General features: G+C 35.7%; 1 protein-coding gene across 1 annotated transcript; it reads left to right on the top strand.

Moving 5' to 3' along the window:
• Nucleotides 1-2017: 2017 nt before the first annotated feature.
• Nucleotides 2018-18895, top strand: RGS18 (regulator of G protein signaling 18). Its single transcript, XM_081039183.1, has 5 exons — nt 2018-2313; nt 2771-2872; nt 3861-3922; nt 13890-14056; nt 15507-18895. Exons 1-5 carry the CDS (start codon nt 2195-2197, stop codon nt 15762-15764), a joined length of 708 nt encoding a protein of 235 aa, XP_080895309.1. The 5' UTR covers nt 2018-2194; the 3' UTR covers nt 15765-18895.
• The last annotated feature ends 2090 nt before the right edge of the window (nt 18896-20985 follow it).

Raw genomic sequence — 20985 nt, 5'->3', positions numbered from 1 at the left:
TCTAGAACAACAAATGTCTTACCTCAGCAAATGACTCCCAAAACCTCACAGCCAGGTCTGGGCCTTGAATTTTCTGCCGGATCGCCGCCCGTCTTCTCCCTCATGGATGTGCCCGCAAAGCCTGCAGGGACCTACGGCAGAGGCAGGTGTTCACATGTCAACACTGTGTCACAATGTCATCGGCCCATTTTACTGACATGGGGAAAGAGAACAAGGCCAGGTGTCAGGCGACCGTCTCAGGACATATGTGGGCTGTGCAGGCAGCCTTGAGGAAGCACCCGAAATGCCCACCACTGTCCCTCCCACGTGAAGGCAAATTGTTGAAAGTCTTTAAGCTAAAGAAGAAATGATCCCAGATGGAAACTCAGGTCTGCTCAAAGGAATGAAGAGAGCTAGAAATGGTAAACATGTGAATGAACCTACAAGACTATTCCCTATTCCTTCTAATTAAAAAAAATGTATATTGACAAGATAACTGTGCCCAAAACAATGATTATTAACTGAAGTCACAATACAACATCTACTCTCTCCTCCCTTTCCTGCTTTCACCGTCCATATACACAGTGTAAATCCACATATCTCCCAATTCTCTTTCAGACCTTTGTACAGACCTTCAATGTAGTCCACTAGTGTCCGTATTTTCACAATCTCTCTCTCCATAGTTCCACCAGCTCGTGGATAGCACATCTTGCACACAATTTCTACCAATCTTAGGAAAAATAGTTCAGTGACTATGTTGTTCACCCTCCGGATATAGTAATTCTCACAAAGTCTCAGAAACTGGATGAGATCCGTGCTTATCCTCATTTATCTTCAAATCTCATATAAATATAGGGAATGCTAATAAATACTAGGGGACATCAAGGTGCAGGTGTAATCGGCAGCAGTAGCCTCTGTTTCCAACTGAACTTGCCATAAAGTGCTCTCATTTATAATATTTTTAAGTCAATTTTCAGCTAAGGTGAATTTAAAAATGTTCAAAATAAAATTCATAGGATCAGAAGGGTGTATGCATAAATACATAAATATTCTTTAATTTCAATTGTGTAAATGTTGTGAGCTCCTAGCTGGTATCCCTGATAATTGTTTTCCTGACACCAATACATCAAAAAGACTGAAAACAAAATAAGCTTTCAGATTTGTCAACTTGCTTTTGAGTACGTATAGTATTAGAGAAATTAAAGCAGTCACTATTGGGGAGCATAGGTTCTGATAATTCCAGACCATCTTCTCCACTGATCTCTGGGAATTTGTAAGAATAAATCATTTAATACCTGTACCCCTTGGTTTCTTTTTCTACAAAATGTGAGTTATGGACTAGATCGGTATGCCTCTATTAGTATTTGGGTTTCATGAAACAGTTACCTAAGTGGAGGTTGAACCAACTTGGAGCTGCCATTTCTTTTTTAATAAGGACATAAAATAAACTAACACACACACTGCCATCTCTATGTTAAATATTTCATTGAAAATAACATGATTTTAATAACAAAAAGGCAAATTACATGTCTTTTTGTTTTCCCATTTTCATCATGGCCTTGTAAAAATTTCATAAATGTCTAAAATCATTCCGTGGACCTGTGCTTAAACATGATGGAATTCTATGTTTTCTACTGTCCCTTTCAACTGTAACATTCTATGATCTATATTTTCATTTTGATACTTTATGTGAAGCAAATGTAACTGACATATGCCAATTGCATGTTAAATTACTTCATTCAGTGTCATCAAAATACGTAAATATACTTTTTTTAAGGACAAAGGAAAATAGCTTCTAAGGTTAGATGTAGTCCTTCGCCACATTTTAACACCCATTATACATAGAAAAGAACATTTCAAAGAGTTCCTGTGGGAGATGACAGTGTCATTTGGGTCTATGAATGCATCGCTCTGGTTGCACACCCTAGAAAGAGAAGTTACTGTGGTAATACTAGTCTTTATCTTACAGACCAAGCGTCATTTTGCAAATTTGTAGTCTCATTTCCCTAAACAGCTCAACACTGAGTTGTACTTCAGTTCCTCATTTCTACATTTTTCTATCTCTACAGAGGCAGAAACACAGCTCTTGGAACATTTTTTTCCCCCGAATGTTAAGCATTGCTAATAAACTTTTTTTTTGACCATGTGTATCTTTGGAATGGCATTAACAAGTGAAGAATGTAATAAATTAGACATCTCTTCATTTTAAAGAGAGATGGAAACGTCATTGATTTTCTTTCCTCAATTAAATATGTGCGAATCAAAAGAAAAAACTTTTTTCAAGTTAATACATGGTTCAGCAAAAGAAGAAACAAGCAAAGAAGCCAAAATCAGGTAAAAAAAAATCATAACTTTTAAAATCTGCTTTATACTTTGAAAACCATTGTTGATGAATGTGTGTTCGCCCTTGTTTTTAAAATATCTGGTGAAAATATATTGATTGTATTGTTACAAGTGAGAAAATAAGTCTATCAGGAATAAACAACCATTAAGTCTAAAGTGTTTTCATTTTTTTAAAAAAGGAGCAACAACATTAACCACACAGAACTAGTACTAATCATAAATACTTTGCAGTCACTGAGGAAAAACCAAATATATTTCACATATGCTATTCTAATATCCACAAACATAGTATTTAAATGAAATTCTTTAAGAAAACTGTTGTGTGTCAGGGTCGGGAGATGGGTGAAAAGGGGTGTTTAGGTGACTACCAATTCCAAACTTGACGGTCAGAAGGAGAGATTCCAACTGCCATCCAAATTTTCTTGAAGCTAATACCTTTTCATTACAGAGCTAAGGAAAAAAGAAATCGGCTAAGTCTTCTCCTGCAGAAACCTGAGTTTCATGAAGAGACCCATTCCAGTAGACCGAGACACTTCGCCAAAGAAACAAGGTGAATAACTTTTAACTATTTGGGGGGCGATATTGCTGATTCTATCAGTAAAAATTTAAGAAAGAAGAAATTAGAGTTTTCCAGTTTATTGGAAATTATACAGTCATATAAGGAAGGTAGAGATCTCATTTCAAAAGACGAGGAATATTCCGTAAAATGTAACCACTTTAATAGCTTGAACTACATAACTTTTAAAAAATTTCAAGGTGCTCTTTTAAAATTATAGACCTGACAATTCTAAATGATATATTTTACTCCTTATAAACTAATTAAATGGTCATTAAGAGTTTTCATAATGCAATATTGTCACAGAGAAGAGCTATTCCTCTTTCCTCAGTAGTTTGAAAAAAATCGCCCTACATATATCAGCAAGTAAAGCACAAAAAGGGGTGTTTGTTATTTTTAGTCATTTCTTTAATTCCAAGAGAAAATGGAGCAGCCTTATATACTTATAATACAAATTCTTCCAAATATGAAATATGACCAACAAAAGACCCAAGAAAAATATATTCAACTCTACATTATCAACGTCGCTAAAATATGTTGTATTAAAAGTGTTTTATATTTCTTATCCCTTTAAAACTCCATTAAAGAAGCTTCCTGTGTCTGTTAAAAAAAAAATGCTGCGTCTTGTGGTAAGAGTTTCAAGGAAATTGCAGTTAAAAAAAAAGTTTGACTGAAAGATACTGCCAGTTTAGGCTCTTCTGTTTGCTGAGTTAAGAAAGATAATTCAGCTGATTTTTTTCTTTGTTATTAACCAAACACATGATTAATTTTTCCTTAGAAAACAATCAAAGGCAAAATTGAAAAGAAGGTTGACCAATGTTTTTAAAGTTTCCAATGTAAATATGACTTTCATTATATAATAATCAAAACAGAAACCTTGTGAAAAATAACTGGAAAGAGCAGTATTATACCATATGTTAGAGCAGATTCAGAAACAGACTTTCTGCACACTGCATTGTAAAACATTTTGTTTCTTGAACAGAGTCTCCCTTGAAGAAGCAGTGATGTGGGCTGAATCATTTGACAAACTGCTTTCCCATAAAGGTTAGTGGCATTTTCCCCAAATACTTTAGCCTTAATGGAAAATGATACAGAGTATGCATGTAACTATACAACAGAGGCCGTCATAAAAATTTAGTCTGATTGGTAATTTACAGCAATCTGAGTTTCTGATCAACAAAATAGCTAAATAATAGAATAGCCAATTAATGGAAAAAGTTTCTGAAATACTCTCATTTTATGAAGAATTACATATTGTAGTTGAAATATTATTTCTTTGTGCTATGGTTAATAGTTTCAAATTTTTACTTTTTTAAAAATTTTTGAATGAGACCCTTGGTTTTATTAAATCTCAGATTATCCATGTTATTTGTATTCTTAAGTGAGCTAACCCTTAAAGTAATTCTTTTGATAAACATTCAGGAAAACTTCATGAAAATAGTTTTGTTTGGGTTTTTTTTTTTAATTTTTATAAATATTTTACTCTTAAAATCAATCACCTATTTTTGAAGCAGAATTTTGTAGAAGAGTTGAGACTTAAGTGGGTATTTTAAGGTGGAGCTTTGTAGAAGAGATAGACGGTGGGGACAAATGGAATCCCCATTTGACTGTCCTACACTAGGGTAAGGCATGGGTTAGAGGACAGGATTTAGGGTCACTTTATGTCAGGCAGCAGGTGAGTGAGCTTCTTTTGTCCTTTTTCATTCAGCCCATGATTTCTTTTAGGTAGTAAAACTGACAAGTTGAACTAAGTAAGCAAGGGGCAAGGTAACCACAGGGTTTTTTGTCTTCCACACTGAATCAAGTAGAGTCTGCTCAAGAAGCAATACTGTATCATTACCAAATAGCCACACACTTCCTCAAACCCACAGCTTTTATCTGTATTTTGATGTTTTCCTGTTCCATACCTCATTCTTTGAAACCAAAAGCCTTCCCCCAAGCCCCCAGACCATTCCAAGATGGTCAGCCAGACTGCTCCAACTACTGTTTACAGCATTGCTAGTGGGGTCCACAGCCTAAGGTGTTCACTGGAAGGAAAGGGCCAGTACCTGTAATTCAGCCTCAAGTCTATTCTCCATTTGATGAAACACCAACTATTCTTGTCTGTCCTCATTAGCTGTATTTTTTCTACTCCTTAATTAGCGCTCTGTAAGGTTTTGGTGACCAGTTCATGCCCCCCTTGAATTTATTGACAAAAGGACCCTATTTCTGGGGAGTATCCCTGAAATTTTTCCCTCTTACAATGAAAACAGATTCTGCCTCTGAATTGTACTATTGACTCAGAGAAGAAAAACACAGGTAGAGAAATCAAGGCTTAAACTTAGGCAAGGATGTAATCAATGAAAATGGAGTGTAATCATAAGAAAGGACATTTATGCTGAGAAAATGTAACTGGTTACTCCTTCCTCCTTATTTTACCTCCATCACTCCCTATTTTAAAGGAGAGAAATATAAACAGTTTTCTTCAATTACTCACTTTTCTTCATTACCAATATCCAATCATTACTTAACTACTATTAAAATTCTCACCTAATATACACATATGTCAAACTTGTCCCATCCTCACTAATTCTGTATTTATCAGTTCCCAAGACTAATGACAAGTGGTGTAAAACTTTCTTCCATAATTCATGCCCCGAAATTTGCTTTTTAAAAATCTCCTATTATTTCCAACATTTTGGCACAACCCAGCCCTTCAGTTTTCTTTACCAGTCAGAGCAAGAGGAAAAGGGGAGTGGAGTTCATATTTTTGCAATTTGACTGTTTATTATAAGAAAGTAGATGTCTTTTCAGCTGTGGATCCCCAAATCCAGCATATCACCTGGTCAATATGAAGTGTTCAAACAATATATAACCCAATCGGTTGCTAGGAAAGAGTTTCGGGTCTCTTGTAAAACATAATGGTTGTATAATCTTACTTAAGCTTACTAATCTCTCTGACTCTGAGATTCCTCTATCAGCTCCAATGGAGACAGACTTCTGTCAGGATTGAATGAGATGACAAAGAAACCAATGATGGTTTGACATAAGCCAACCTATAAGCTTACTGCTCTTCTGAACAGTAATTAATCAATGATAAATTTAATCATCTTTTTTTTGTTTTCCAGTCCACTCTCGACTAGATAAACATCATTTACAGGGTTAGATTTCAATGGAAAGAAATATATAAGCTGGATTTATTTCTTACCTTAATAAATAGGCATATAAATATGTCATCATACTCTCACAACCCATTCAGAGAGAAGAAAGATTTTACAAGGATAATTAGTCCCACAGAAAACCCTCCCCTGGCAGTCTGAAATTATTCTGCATTATAAGTAATCAGAAACAAACAGAAAAAAATGAATCTGTTCCTCTCCCTCTTTTCTCAACTAGTGGAAACATTAAAGAGCTATAAAACAGCAGCAATTTGAATCAAGAGGGGGTAACAGGAATAACAAAAAATCAACACTGACCCCCCTTGGGCATTATTTTCAGAGCTCATTATCAAAGCAGTAATTAAATTGAATTCACAAAAAAATATGTGACTAGTATTCTTTTAATCAATCCTCAAAAAATCCAGTTATTTTCATTGAAAAGCATATTGTAATATTAAATTATGAAGCTTAAAATAATAAGCTAAAAATGTATCTTGGTTCCAAGGGTTAAATTTAGCTCATTTCTACGGAGCTGACTTTAGGGAAAAAAATAAGGGAATGTCTTATACTTGAGTGTGTACACACATGCGTATGAGTGTGTGCGTGTGCACAGACACACACAATTCAAAAAATACCCTGCTTTAGCTATCAAGTTTTATACAATTTCCCTTTTGTTAAGTGTATTTCTCAAATTCTGTACATCATGTCTATATAAAGGAAATGGAAATTGTATTAAGTTTAGTCAAATGAGAAATGAAATGATAAATGAAACAAAATAGAATAGAAATTGAGTATTCAGTTTGACAAAAACGGTTGATATTAAAACCATTGGAGACTGATTATTAGCATCTTTAGAAATGGAGCTACAGAGAGATGGTCCTTACTCTAGATTTTAGGGGATTAATCAATGTTCACTAGCTGGACAAGGAGAAAACAAGACCATCCAGGCAGACAGCTAACATAGACAAGGGGCGTTACCAATGCAATGTATTTAGGGAACTAAAAAATAATTCTTTCTTGAGAAACAAAATTTGAAAAAGGGTGGCTTAGGGTGACAGACAACAGACAGATGAGACTAAAATAGAAAGAGGCTTTGCTGTATACTCCAGAGAAATAAAAGAATCCATGGAGTGCTTTGATATTTCCACTATTTATTCAAATTCTATTCTTAAAATGTAGTTTTACTCTTTAAAAAAAAAACAGAAGGCAAAATCCAAGAAAATCTGAGCAAGGTATGGACTTTATGTAATAATAATGTATCAACATTTAATAATGAGAGGGAACTGGACGTGAGGTATGTGGAAACTGTACTATCTTCATAACTTTTCTGTAAATCTAAATCTCTTCTAAATTTTTTTAAATGAGCTCAAACATACTTAGTAAATTTTAACACAATGAAATCCCTCAGTAATTTAATTGCTGCGCCTCATTTGTTTCTATGCAGATATTAGAATAAACTATTTCTGCCATCCCTGTTTATGGACAAATTTGTCCAAAATTGCAAAATGAATCATAAAAAGCTACAGTTTAACTACATGCACATGAATCAATTTCTAAATGCTGTTAAATAAAAACAAAAAGTATGAATAAATAAAAACCAACTATCGGACTATTATCTGTCATTCATAATATCAATATCAAATCTAGTTATTAGTGTTTTCACGGATTGGCTTTGTGAAAATAAATGTTATCAATGTGAAGGTGTCAAATCAATTAAACCCAATAAAATTATGTATATTTATATTATACGCACACATATATGTGTGTGTTTGTATACATGTGTACATGCTTCTGTGTAAGACATCTTTAAAGTAAAATAATGCTACTGAATAATGTAGCATTTGAAGACAATTGGCTAAATGCTTTTAAAAAGCTATACAACTTGCAATGTATCGTGTAGGCTTTCGAACATCATTAAAAGATACATAGATGTGCCACATTTCGACAGGCAGAAGAAAAGATAATTCCTGAGCAGAGCAAAAGGCATGAAAGGACTCGAGAAATGAGAGATTTGGGTACAACCTGGAAAAGCAGGCAGTTCACTTTTCCTGAGGCAAAAGGTAGTGAACAAACACACTGGAAAATCAAGTTGGGCCCAAACTTTGGAAGAGTTAGCAAGCTAACTCTCATGGACAGACAAGTAGGATTCTCTGAATGCAATATGGACTACCCACAAGGCTGTCACAAATATCTAAGCTAACCTCAAGGTAAGGGTTGTTGGGGAAAGAAAATGGATGAACTTGGAGACTGACTGAAGGAGGAGATGAATGAATCACCCCAGTCAGAATGGCTTTCATCCACAAGACAAATAGCAACAAGTGTTGGAGAGGCTGTGGAGAAAAAGGAACCCTCATACACTGTTGGTGGGAATGCAGACTGGTGCAGCCGTTATGGAAGGCAGTGTGGAGGTTCCTCAAAAAATTACGAATAGAATTACCATATGACCCAGCAATCCCTCTCCTGGGTATCTACCCAAAAAATCTGAAAACATTTATCCATAAAGACACGTGTGCTCCAATGTTCATTGCAGCTTTGTTTACGGTAGCCAAGACATGGAAACAACCAAAATGTACTTCGATAGATGAATGGATAAAGAAGTTGTGGTATATATACACAATGGAATACTATTCAGCAGTAAGAAAAGATGAAATAGGACCATTTGTGACAGCATGGGTGGATCTTGAGATTATAATGCTAAGCGAAATAAATCAGACAGAAAAAGGAGAGAACCCTATAATTTCACTGATATGTGGTATATAAACCAAAAACAACAAAAGAATGAGACAAATGAGAAACAAAAACTCATAGACACAGACAATAGTTTAGTGGTTACCAGAGGGTAAGGGGGGTGGGGGGAGGGAGATGAGGGTAAAGGGGGATCAAATATATGGTGATGGAAGGAGAACTGACTCTGGGTGGTGAACACACAGTGGGATTTATAGATGATGTAATACAGAATTGTACAACTGAAATCTATGTAATTTCACTAACAATTGTCACCCCAATAAATTTAAAAAAAGAGGAGATGAATGAAAAGGAAGAGCCACAGGTCCCCGGATTTTATTCCATATTAAGAGGAAGATGACAGTGGATTTTATAAATGAGAAATAGGGGCAGAAGAACAAGATTAGTGAAAAAATAGCAGGTTAGGATTTGAACATATTTAATGGTTGGAAACTTTATCAGGTTTGCAGGATTTTAGAAGCACACACCTAGAACATGGAAGAATATTAGATTACAGATATTTTTCTAACCATCTCACATAATTGATAATTGAAGATGTGAAAGAACATAGCATTTCCTATGAAGGGCGTCTATTCATGAGAACATCTGACTATTGTATCACTGTTTAATTTCCCATGCACCCTTTTTCCGAGTCATGGCAAATAATTCCAACGTTTTTAACCTTTTTATTAATGACTATTTGTTTGATCTCTCTGTATCATGAGTTGTGGTTCCATTAAGCTTAATTCTGAGAAAAATTCACAATAAGAAAAGAGTAGAATATGTAAGACTTGCACCACCTCGTTGATTTAAAAATGCGAACTGATTCTACTGTGGAAAATACTTAATACTGGCTTTGCTAAAGGCGGAAAGGAAATGTGTACTTCTCTTTTGGGGAAGGAAATGAGTACTTCTCCTTACACTTGTCCCCGAGTACCATTTCAAGTTGCTCTTCCCGATTTTCAGTTACTAATTTTCTGCCAGACAACGACATCTGGGTTTCTGCAAAGTTAAATTACGGAATCAAGCTGAGCCATGCAAGCACCCTAGGCCTTACTCTATTGAAAGACTAAAAATAAGTCACACCCAGCTTAATTTATGAGTGCATCGCACCAACAAATCATTATTGTCAAATTCACCGCAACATCCTGAGCAGGTCGAGAGCTGTGAGGCCCGAGATTACAGGGCAAACAATGCAACCTAGAATTTAGGCTGCGTTACTGTACTTGGGGTTCCAGCTTCAGAGGGGCATGACTTTGGTTTCATTTGGTTTCTGGGCATCAGAAACCTCCTCCAGCAGATGCAGACTTTGAATTGAGAAACACGCAACTACAAGCGTTTCATATTTGTAGGATGCATTGAGCCAGTTTCTTTCAGGGTGACTTCAAATCTCAGGTTCTAGAAAACCGTCTGGCAGCTGCATTCACCATGGCTGCCTTCTAAAGGCCAGCTTACATATAGTAAGTGACTGCCCCTGGGGGAGAAGTCGTTCTCTTGAGACATGACTCAATGCAGCTGCCCAAAGTAAGAGAAACAGGAAGTAAAACTAATGTGCTGGGATAACCTTGCACAGCGCTGCATATTACTTTTTCAACAGCAATTTATTGTGACTTGTAAACAAAGGAACGAACCACTTTCTCATTCACCATCACCTCCTTTCTTGAATGAGTATCTATGCTTCCCTTTTGGATCCATATTATGTCAACACACTCCACTCACTTCCATGAACTCATCGTGAATACTTTCAGCACATGCACTGTCCCCAGGATGAGTGCCGTGACTTCATCTGGAATGTCTGTCGCAAGCTCAGGACTACCATGGTGACAAAGAGCTAGTATTGTGTGACATTCCAGAGCATGATGGCCAGTACATAGTTCACATCCTCGCTTTGGGAATCAGTGAAAGACTATATTGCAAAGAATGTTTCTGTTATTTTCTGGAAGACATCTCTTTGAATTCCATGCGAGTGGAACTTCCTGTGCAGCTCCAAACAGAGTACTTCCCCCTGCGAGGGTCCAGCCTGAGCCCGTGGATTCTGCATTGCTTCCCTTACTGTTAATCCCCACATTTCTCAGTAGAAAGAACGCTGTCATTTTCTGGTAGTTTAGTGGTAAAAGTTGTATAATTCTATCCAAAACAAACCCGGGTTCCAAACCCAGTGCTATTTTTTCCCAACTATAAGATTTCAGGCAACTTAACTCTGAACCTCAACTTCTTTGTCTGTAGAAATGGGTATAACAGAACTTCCTCCCTAGGGCTGAAGTGAAAATTAAATGGACCGCCCCAGTAAAAGGGACACACCAATGTGCCAAGACCTTGCAAACACTCAAAACCTCTAACTATTGTAATTAGGATTGCATTTTCCATATATAACACGGCCCTCAGGTTCATACTGGGTGTTGCATACATTTTTTTAAAGATAGATGAAAAAAGTTATTTTTAATAAGTAAGGAATGATTTCAGTTGTCTGGCATATGGATGATCCTTTTCAGGTGTCAGTACAAAACATTTTATTATAATTAAGATTTATTAATTGGCAAAATAATGGTGCTATCCACCTAAACTTGTGATCATTATTAATTAACTCAATTTAGGAATAACTTGGCATTCAAACACTAATCAATCTGTGCACATACATGATATATGGATAGAATAAATTAAAATAAAAGTTTTCCCTTTACTAGGGTCAAAGTAACTTTGTCCCTAAACCCAATAAAACATAACTTTAGTCTCCTCTTTCCAAACCAGTTCTGACCTGGAACTGACTGTTCTCCCATTGTAAAATAGCAGGCATTTTATTTTGTCAACTTTGTTTCAATTTCCATTTAAATAATAACGGAGGAACCAACAGGAGCAAGTAAAAGTGCCTGGGACTATGGATGAGGAAGAGGCAGGAACTACATCATAAACACAGCAATAACACCCAAAATTATATTTTTTAACATGAACAGAGTGCACATTTCCACACGACCATTTTTTTTTTCTTTTTTAAATTAGGGTTACCAGAAAATGTTCTCACAATCATGTTGTTGTCTTGCTTCCAATTGTTTCCTAATATCTAGTCAAGGAATTCTCTTCAGAAATCTACTTTAGAGCAGCTGCTAAGCAAATAAGAGCAGAATTCTATTAAAAAATACAAAAATGGTATTAGTTCTGAAGATAATTATTATAGGTAAATTGAGACAATATAACTTTCTTTTTTAGAATTCAAAACAGTAAAAAGTGGATGTTAATATGGGGAGGAAAAGTGCCAAGGTTTTAAAAACTTTAAAGAGGAAGGAAGCATGGGTGTTAAGCAGTGTTTGTTTACTACACTAAAAATTTATCAAGAGGAAAGTTCTCAGTATCTTGGTTTTTGTTTTTTTTTTGTTTTGTTTTGTTTTTAAGTTCTGGCCAGAGGTTTGGGCATGACTGCTTAATTGCCTAAAGTTTGGATCAAGCCAATTGGTCTACAGATTGCTGTTTCTGGTGTGGTTTTGCTTTCATAGACCTAAATATTGCCCACATTTCAAATTCACGTTTTGAAATCGGGATTGAAAGGTTTGTTTTGCCATAGTTTCTTTTTTACTTCCACAATCATTATAGAAGGAGGAGGAAGAAAGAGAAAAAAAAGAGACAAAAGGAAAAACCAGCGATTATGCAACAAAGCCACCTTTCCAGTCACAGAAACATAATAGAAAAGGGAGCAGTTTTCAAGCTGTTGCTAATCTATGGCCGGATTAAAGGAACGTAATCTCAAATAATAAGAGAGATTCCAACTGTCTCTGCTCAAGTTCAGGTAATAAGATACAAAGGGTGAAAGGAGTTGTGGGAAAGAAAATCAAACAGGAACACACTAAAACCAATAATGCCATGAGTGCTGATGTGCTAAGAAACCCTGGTAACACTGGTGTGCCTGACTCCCCGTTCACTGTGGCAGAAAATTAGGTTTAAACATATTAAAAACAGAGATAGATCCTTAACTTTACTCTGAAGTATATACATTCTTAGGTATTTGTGGAAAATCTGGCAAAATCCTTAAAAGAATCATGATCCATGCATATTTCCTTACTACCTTCTGAGAAAAGCACATGACACAGCTTAAGAAATAAATCTTGAAAATCCAACACTGAAGTAGAGAGATAAGAAAAAGAATGGTTAAATATCACTCACATTGATCACTCTTGCTTCTTCTCTGAGATCAAAATCTGTTAACTCATTCAGGACCCGCTCCGAACTAAGGCCTCCCAAGATGGTCGTGTTTGACCAGGAATTATCTCACCAGCATCTAACGAAAGCTGACAAGTAGGCATTGCAGACCAGTCTCACGACGCCTTCTCAAATTCTTGTTGGGCCTGACCTTTGCTTGTTTTCCTGGTTTCTCCACTATCGTTCCCTTACTAACATCTGGTGCTCAGGGTCAATTTACTAAGGAAGAGAAATACAGACTCTCCCCTCACTCTGGTGAAAATGCCAGTAGAAGAAGCAGTGGGACAGACGTGACTTTCATCATGGTGGTGGTGGGAGCCATCCCATCCTCTTATACTTACAGAATGTCTGTAGATTGTCACAGCATTTCTGAGTATTGATTTCCTGCACATTAATTTCCTGGTACTCTAATATAGTCAAAAGATTGCTCACAACATAAATAATAATAACAATACTTCATGACAAACAGGACAAGTTTTACATACAGGAGAAATAAATGGTGATATGTAAAGCATAATTTGAGGTTTGTATTAGTTTCCTGTTGCTGCAGTAACAATTTATAACAACTTCCATGAGGTAATACATGGAACACAAATTTATAATGTTATAGTGTTGTAGAACAGAGTGCAGTATGGGTCTCATCAGAAATAAAACCAAGGTGTCAGCAGGCTGTTGTCTTTTCCAGAGGGTCTAGGGGAGAATCCCCTTCATACTTATTTGGGTTTTGTGGCAGAATTGAGTTCTTTGAAGTTTTGGACCAAGATTTCCATTCTCTTGCTGGTTCTAAACTTGAGCGCCATTCCCACCTTCTAGAACTCATCACATTCTTTGTCTCATGACCGTCTTCTTCCATCTTCAACCTCAGCAACGGTCCTTCTCATGTTACATCTCTCCGACCCACTAGTACATTTTCTCAGCATTAATATTTTGTCGTTAAAATATACCACTCCTTTTCTTGGTAGATGGACTGGAGACGTTTACCAGATTTCTTAGAACCGAATTCAGTGAGGAAAACATCGAATTTTGGATAGCCTGCGAAGACTTCAAGAAAAGCAGAGACCCTCAGCAAATTATCCTTAAAGCAAAAGCAATATATGAAAAATTTATCCAGAGTGATTCTCCACAAGAGGTAAAGAGAATTGCAAAAATTTACAAGTGTTTGCCAAACGTTTGAGAGACTCTGCCTTTACCAAATGCATAGCCCTATACATTTCACCAGAAAGGTAAGGATTTTATTGAAGCAGAATGGGTATTTACAGATTTCTACGAACAAACAAAATACATTGTAAGACAGTTGACATGGAAGTAATGGTATAATTGAAGTCACACCTCAGGGCTATTTTTATTCTAGACTAAGAGTGAACACAATTACTTGCAACATTTAAATTCAGTCAGTCATGCATGTTAATTACTTTAGAATAAGCAACCTCTCATAGAAACTAAAGATTTCGCTAAGTGAAGGAGGCAGGAGAAATCAAGAAATTTATATTATGTATCATTTTCATGTTAGCTCATCTACCTACACAAAGTTTTATTTGCCCTAAAATGATCATTCCTCCACCTTAAGATAGACTTAATTTTTTTTCCATAAGAGAGATATGAGGGAGATCTAACTGGGCAATGGTTCAAGTGAAAATACAATTGTGATTTTTCTTGGACGCAAAGTCTGTGTGAGATAATTGTACGATACAATTGCTCAAGTGGCTAGAAAACCAGCAAATGTTACCTGACCGTCCTCAAATATGAAAAACTAGGGTTTCTATTATATGTTCCATACATAGTATTGCTTCACTAAAGTGTTTGGTAGTTTAGCACCATTGAAGAATTCTTATTGACTTCAAATTAGTATAGTCCATGAGGAAGCACTGTGAATATCATTTCACATGAAATGATTATTGTTTTCCTCATTTTAGTACGATTCAATTTGGTCTGTGTTACCATGCATTATTCTGTTTTCCTCAAAGCCAACTTTATACACAGACAAAAAAGGGAGCTCGTCCTATGGTGTTACCCACAAGGGAAAAGGAAAGACTCCTACCTGGAAATTCACCAACATCAGAACCAAATATATCAGCAGTGCTTTGATATAAATCATTAAAGGATTTTATATCTTGAACAGATATTCCTTTTCTGCACACATTTAGTTGTAAGGCAGCATCATAATATAATGAAAAAGCACTGGGATAAAACAAAAGCCCCACATTGATTTCCCAAATATGCCCCAAACTCACTGTTTGCCATCACTAAAAATTATTTAATTTCTATGAAGCTTTATTCCCATTTTGAAAATGAGTTGGACCCAATGATCCCTATGATTCTTACTGTGATGATAGTCCACGGTTCTAAATTAGCTGAGGGTGGGAAGGCCCAGAAGTGTAGGGGAGAAGAACCAGGTGAAGTGCCACCCAGAGTGAACCATGGGACACCTGGACCCATAATAGGAACAGCATCCAGGCACCCAGGTGCGCTGTGCCAACTGCACACTGGATAGTCCTGTACTGTTTGTTTCTCAACAGTGTTTATTTCAACCGATTGACCATAATCACACTTTTTTAAAAAAAAAAAAAATTATCATCCAGGTCAACCTTGATTTTCACACCAAAGAAGTCATTACTAAGAGCCTCACCCAGCCTACCCTGCACAGTTTTGATGCTGCGCAAAGCAGAGTGTACCAGCTGATGGAGCAAGACAGTTACACACGCTTCCTGAAATCTGACATCTACTTAGACTTGATAGAAGGAAGACCTCAGAGACCAACCAATCTGAGAAGACGATCCCGCTCATTTACCTACAATGAATTCCAGGATGTAAAGTCAGATGTCTCCATCTGGTTATAAAGAAAACTAATTTTGCTCATTTTGATGGCAAGCATGTACATCTGCTTCTAAGACATAGCACATCTATGTTAACACATGGGCTCATCTTTAAAAATAAAATGCATCATGGGAAAGGACTTTAAGAATGTAAATCAAAATTTTTATTATAACAATACTGTATCTGTCAATAGTTTCTGTTAAACATTCCATTTGACTTCATTCCATTCATAATGAGAAAAACTTATTGCTTAATTAAATGGCAGTAGGGAAATAATAATAATGTTTTATAAGATTGTAAAGTTCAGGTTAAGCTTTTTCAAAACTGGTGACAGTTTAAGCAAATATCTAGTTTGGATTATTTTTCTAGATGTAAATAACGTTAATGCTTAGATAAATATTCAACAACACTTCCCATAACGATGAAGATTCTGTCTGTGTAAGGAAACTGTAGAAGTGATCCGGTTCTTACAGTGGGAGAGGATGGACATTTGTTCTTGGGTCACTAACCCTAGCTCAAAGACAGCATTATGTGACTTCTAGTTACAAGCCAGCATCAGGAACTTTAGGCACGTCCATCTTTACAGAACATCCAGGTGAAACACAACCTGGCTTGATAACTGAGAATGGGATCCACCTTTCTGCTCACTCCTGAGTGAGCCAGTTGTATGGAACACTCGTCTGCTGGTCCCAGAAACATGACCAGATGACACATAGCTCCACACTGGGATTGAGTGGACCATTTTCTCACCTGGGAAGAGAACTTGCTACTAAAATGGTGGGCAGTTAGCCATTGGAGTGATGACCAGAGGAGGTTTATTCCAGGAGTAAACAGCTTTTATTTGGGGGTCTTTAAGAACTGGGGTAGAAATTAGAAATAAGTGAATGGAAAGGAGCAAGGAGCCCAAGGCCCTAGAGATGAAAGCATCTGCTACAGTCAGAAAGTGTTCCCCCATTGATTGTGTTCTTATTCCAAATCTCATTGAACTGTTTAACATATACTATTCAAATAAGATTATGCTAATAAGTATATGTGTCTCCAGTTTACGGAAATATTTAATTTTAGATGTGTATTGCATGGTCTGTGAATGTCTATATTTAAAGATGCCATACATTTGGCTTTGGGAAATTATATTTTAATCGAAATGTAAAATATGATAACTATAGATCTGCTATACTAATAAATATTTTAATATTCTTCATCCATACAGTTAATGATTATTTGGAAACTAAATGTTTTCAGTGGTTATTGATTGTCTTTCCTGTTATCAAATCAGACACAGACATTTTTTCTGATTTTAGAAAGATATTGGGATAGAAAGTATCATTTGAGGCATTTTATCACTCTTCTTAATGCTAAATCAATGCCTTATATGGTTGTGAATAACAAAACAAGGTATTATGCATTTCAAATATCAACTAAGAAAGCGAATTTTAACATTTCTTTGGCTGATATGTATTTTCTTTTCCTGTGGCAGTCTCTTTGCAAAGAGCATGATTGCTTTATACATGGAGTTAGGACAATACAAGCTTTCTGAGCTCATCAGAAAAAGGATGGGCTGATTTTTTTTACAGCATTGTTCTAGGACCACAGCTATACAGCATTATGTAGCTCTTTCATTTGTCAAACTTTTCAGAAGTGTCCAATTTTGTTTAACTTAGGAAACATTCAATGAGACCCTTCCAACAATACCAGGACTTCTTGATGAAGTCAGGGCCTCACTTCAAGGAGCGTGTATATGTGGAGGAGAGAACACGGCCAAATATAGAAAACAAACTAAACAATCGGAGAAGTGAACAAAACAAGTAAAAATGGGCAGACAGCCCTGAACAAGGGCCGAAAGACAGCAGAAATACATAATCAGAGTTGTAACTCGAGGGCATCAGTGCCTGAGAGCCCTAAACCGATGTTTGATCCTCAGAAATTCATTTAAGTTCTAAGCACCCTTATCCTACACATTTCTTTTTAAGATCAGGACTCAGGACCTCTATTTTTAAATCTTCTTTAGAGTCTCTATACGTGTGGGTTCTAAGTAGATAACCAGATATTCTCCACAGCACCTCTTGATGGATGCCTGAGCAAGGAAATGTGTCAAATAAGTAGGATTAATGAGGGAACGTTTTAGACTAAAAATTAATAGGGGCTATTGGTCTAAGAATAAGGAACACTTTTGTAGAAATAATAGAAATACAGGGAAGAAAAGAAATCACAGGAAATGTAGTTTACATTTTTTCAGTCAGTCATATGAATCAAAACAAAACGTCTTTAAAGAGAGAGTTGGGTTGAATTAGATCATGTGAGTTGTCGTGAAGCCCACCGACAAAAGTCAGTATTATGAGCATAATAGAAGCTCATAAAAGACTGTGGAATCATGTGGAAGCAAGAGGAAGAATTACTGCAAAGCAGTGCAGTATTTTAGCAGAGAGTAAAGGCTTTCAAATGTGGGGTGTTTTTATTTCAATCCTGGCTCTATCACTTATCAAGTACAGTATGTTAGGAAAGTTATTGAAATATTCAGAACTTCAATTTTCCATTTGTAATATTTAATTAAAAACCTTTATGGCATTCTTAAGATGACTGAACTTAAAAAAAATATTTGTAAAGTGCCAAGTAGATGAATTATAGATTAATTGACTTTAGTGCATGTGTAAGACTACGAAAAAGACTCCCTGTATTGAAGTATCTTGTTTTGGTTATAATATAAACTTTCCTAATAATATTTGTTATTTGAGAATAATGAAATTTTCTTATATAAATATGGGAACACCTATTGCTATCACCAAATCTTTTATAATTTTACACTGCATAGAAAAGTAAATAATGTCATGTTAGCTAAATGAAAAACATTAGAACATTAGCTGAAAAAAATAAGAAATGTATACATGTTTTAGTCACAGAAAATTCCTTAACATAGAGGCTTTGGAAGTAAATTTTTGATAGGAAAGTGAAAAGTAGATGTCAACAAACACTGATAAATGAACATCAACGAACAACAACAACAAAAAAGCCTGATATAGGATACCCAATATTATTAAGTAAATTCTCTAAAAGATCAAGATACAACTCACAAAATTTTATTTATCAATACTATCATTAAGACTTCTGTGAAATATAATAAATACCTTCTCTGAATAAAATCACATGATCCTGAAGGAAACAACCTTGCCATTGAGTCCATTTACTTACTTTTTACTAACTTAGGGCATATTTTCTTCTCTATTTTTTTGTTTATTTGTTTTGTTTTTTTTTCTGCAGGTGTCTATTTTGCCAAGATTTTTAGATAAAAGAAGTTTTCAGGGGGTTATACATACATATATGTAGATAAATATCAATGGTTTGATCTTTGAGACAAATAGTAATTATAATTATGTGAAGTAATAGTTTCTTGAGATTATTCTAAAATCTATAAACTCTCTCTTTATAGGTCTGTTCCCTTTAAACCTGGCTTACACACATAACTATTCCTGGGTGTGAAAATAAACACCAATACTTGTTTTTGATTCCATGCATGACATTACATTCAAAAACACTTTAATATGAAAATTAAACAGGATGTTTAGATAAAAGAAGTAAAGTCCACATAATATATTTCAGAGTTTTGAAATAAGATACACTGTGAATAAAATAAATGGAGCATGGGAAGCCCAGAGCTTTTCTCCTTCTTTGGTATACAAGACATCAGTACCTCCAGGCATCATAAGGTTGCGGAAAATTTTAGGAGGCAACTGAGATTTCGTGAACAGAAAATTCACAACCTGCAGTTTTATTTTCCTCAGAAATCATCAGAGATTAAAAAGCTACCGGAAGACACTCAGAGAAAACAAAAATAGTCTATGCTTCGTGGTAACTACATGCAAGACAATTATCATTTATGTTTCTAGGTATTTAACATTTTTTTTTGTTTCTTAATATTTGAATATGTTATTGCAAGTACACACCAGGGATTTTCAGATATTTACAGAGTCGGAATGTCTTTGTTTCAATGTGTCTCACCAATTTGAAGTAGCCTGAAGAAAATGTCAAGTATGCCAGTATATAGTATGAAAAGCACCCCCAAACCCTGAAATATTAAGAGCTAATTGTTTCAGGCACTTTTTTTCAGCAGTATGCCAACATTTTAAACAGTGTTATTTCATTTTCATTCTGAGCAAGATATTTTAACATTTTAATTTTTTTACCTGTTACTAAATTTTTATTTCATTACGTAATAGGGTTGATGACTTGGAAAGCTAGCTAAAGACTTCTTCAACCTCAACAACGTAGAAGAGACATTTTCTGCAACAGATTTTCCTAAGCAGATTCATTTTACAATATAATTTCTTTCAATGAGGTAAAGGTCAGCGTGAGGCTACAATAAAGTTAATTTGCATGAGGTATGCACATGAAATGTGAAAATAATATAATATGAAATGTTCATAATTCAAGCTTTAAAAAATCAATCTGGAGGCTGCAAAAGCAATTATGACAGGAAATGGCCCAACACTTAACAACAAACTTTGTGATGCTGGCAACAAATACACTCTCATTCAGATGGACGGAAGAGACGGCCTTGTAGGACAACAAACTCTAAGAATTTGCCACCCTTTGTGTTGTCTGGTTCACATAGTCACTGGTTTTAGCAGTGCTACATGTGACAACCAGCTCCACAAATCTCTGTGCACTTCTACTAGTCAATTACTGTGTTTCATGTCAATTTTCTATTCATGCTCATTATCTCTTTGGAACTCATCACACTTCTACTAGTATTTTTTTAAAGCATGGCAACCGACACACATTGCTTTCCCGGCTATGTCCCATGTTTATTTATTTGAACAGGTTTGAAATTGCATTCTTACAACAGTGTGGCAGACATCGGTTGATGCGTTTATCTTAAAATCAAATTACTTTAAGAAGAGTGTCATAGAATTACAGTCTCGCCTATGATCGCTCAGCTGATTCCTACCCTCTTCCTTTCACATAAGAATAACTAATAATTTGCTCCATTTCTTGATAAAGAAGTCTGATTTTCTTGAACCTTACTGAGCATATAAAAGAGTTTCTTGAGATTCCATAAAGGAGTCTACAAACTATTAATTCAGAGACATGCTCCAATTTCTCTGCTGATCTGAATTGCCGTAATGCCTGTAAAAGCAGCGCATTGCATGGCAGGCACGTGGCCCGGCCGGTTACTTCCTGTAGCATTTGGCTCCTGGTATTAAAAATCTCGGATGCCTCTGCCTCCGGCAGCTCCCTCTCTTCTTCCAC

This window comes from Rhinolophus hipposideros (assembly GCF_964194185.1).
Source record: "Rhinolophus hipposideros genome assembly, chromosome: 26".
NCBI lineage: Eukaryota > Metazoa > Chordata > Mammalia > Chiroptera > Rhinolophidae > Rhinolophus > Rhinolophus hipposideros.
This window is presented reverse-complemented; position numbering and strand designations above follow the sequence as displayed.

Coding starts and splice junctions, on each gene's coding strand:
- RGS18 (XM_081039183.1), top strand. CDS start 2,195: ATGGAAACGTCATTGATTTTCTTTCCTCAATTAAATATGTGCGAATCA. Junction 2,314..2,770: donor AGCAAAGAAGCCAAAATCAG/GTAAAAAAAAAT, acceptor TTTTCATTACAG/AGCTAAGGAAAAAAGAAATC. Junction 14,057..15,506: donor AGAGTGATTCTCCACAAGAG/GTAAAGAGAATT, acceptor ATTATCATCCAG/GTCAACCTTGATTTTCACAC.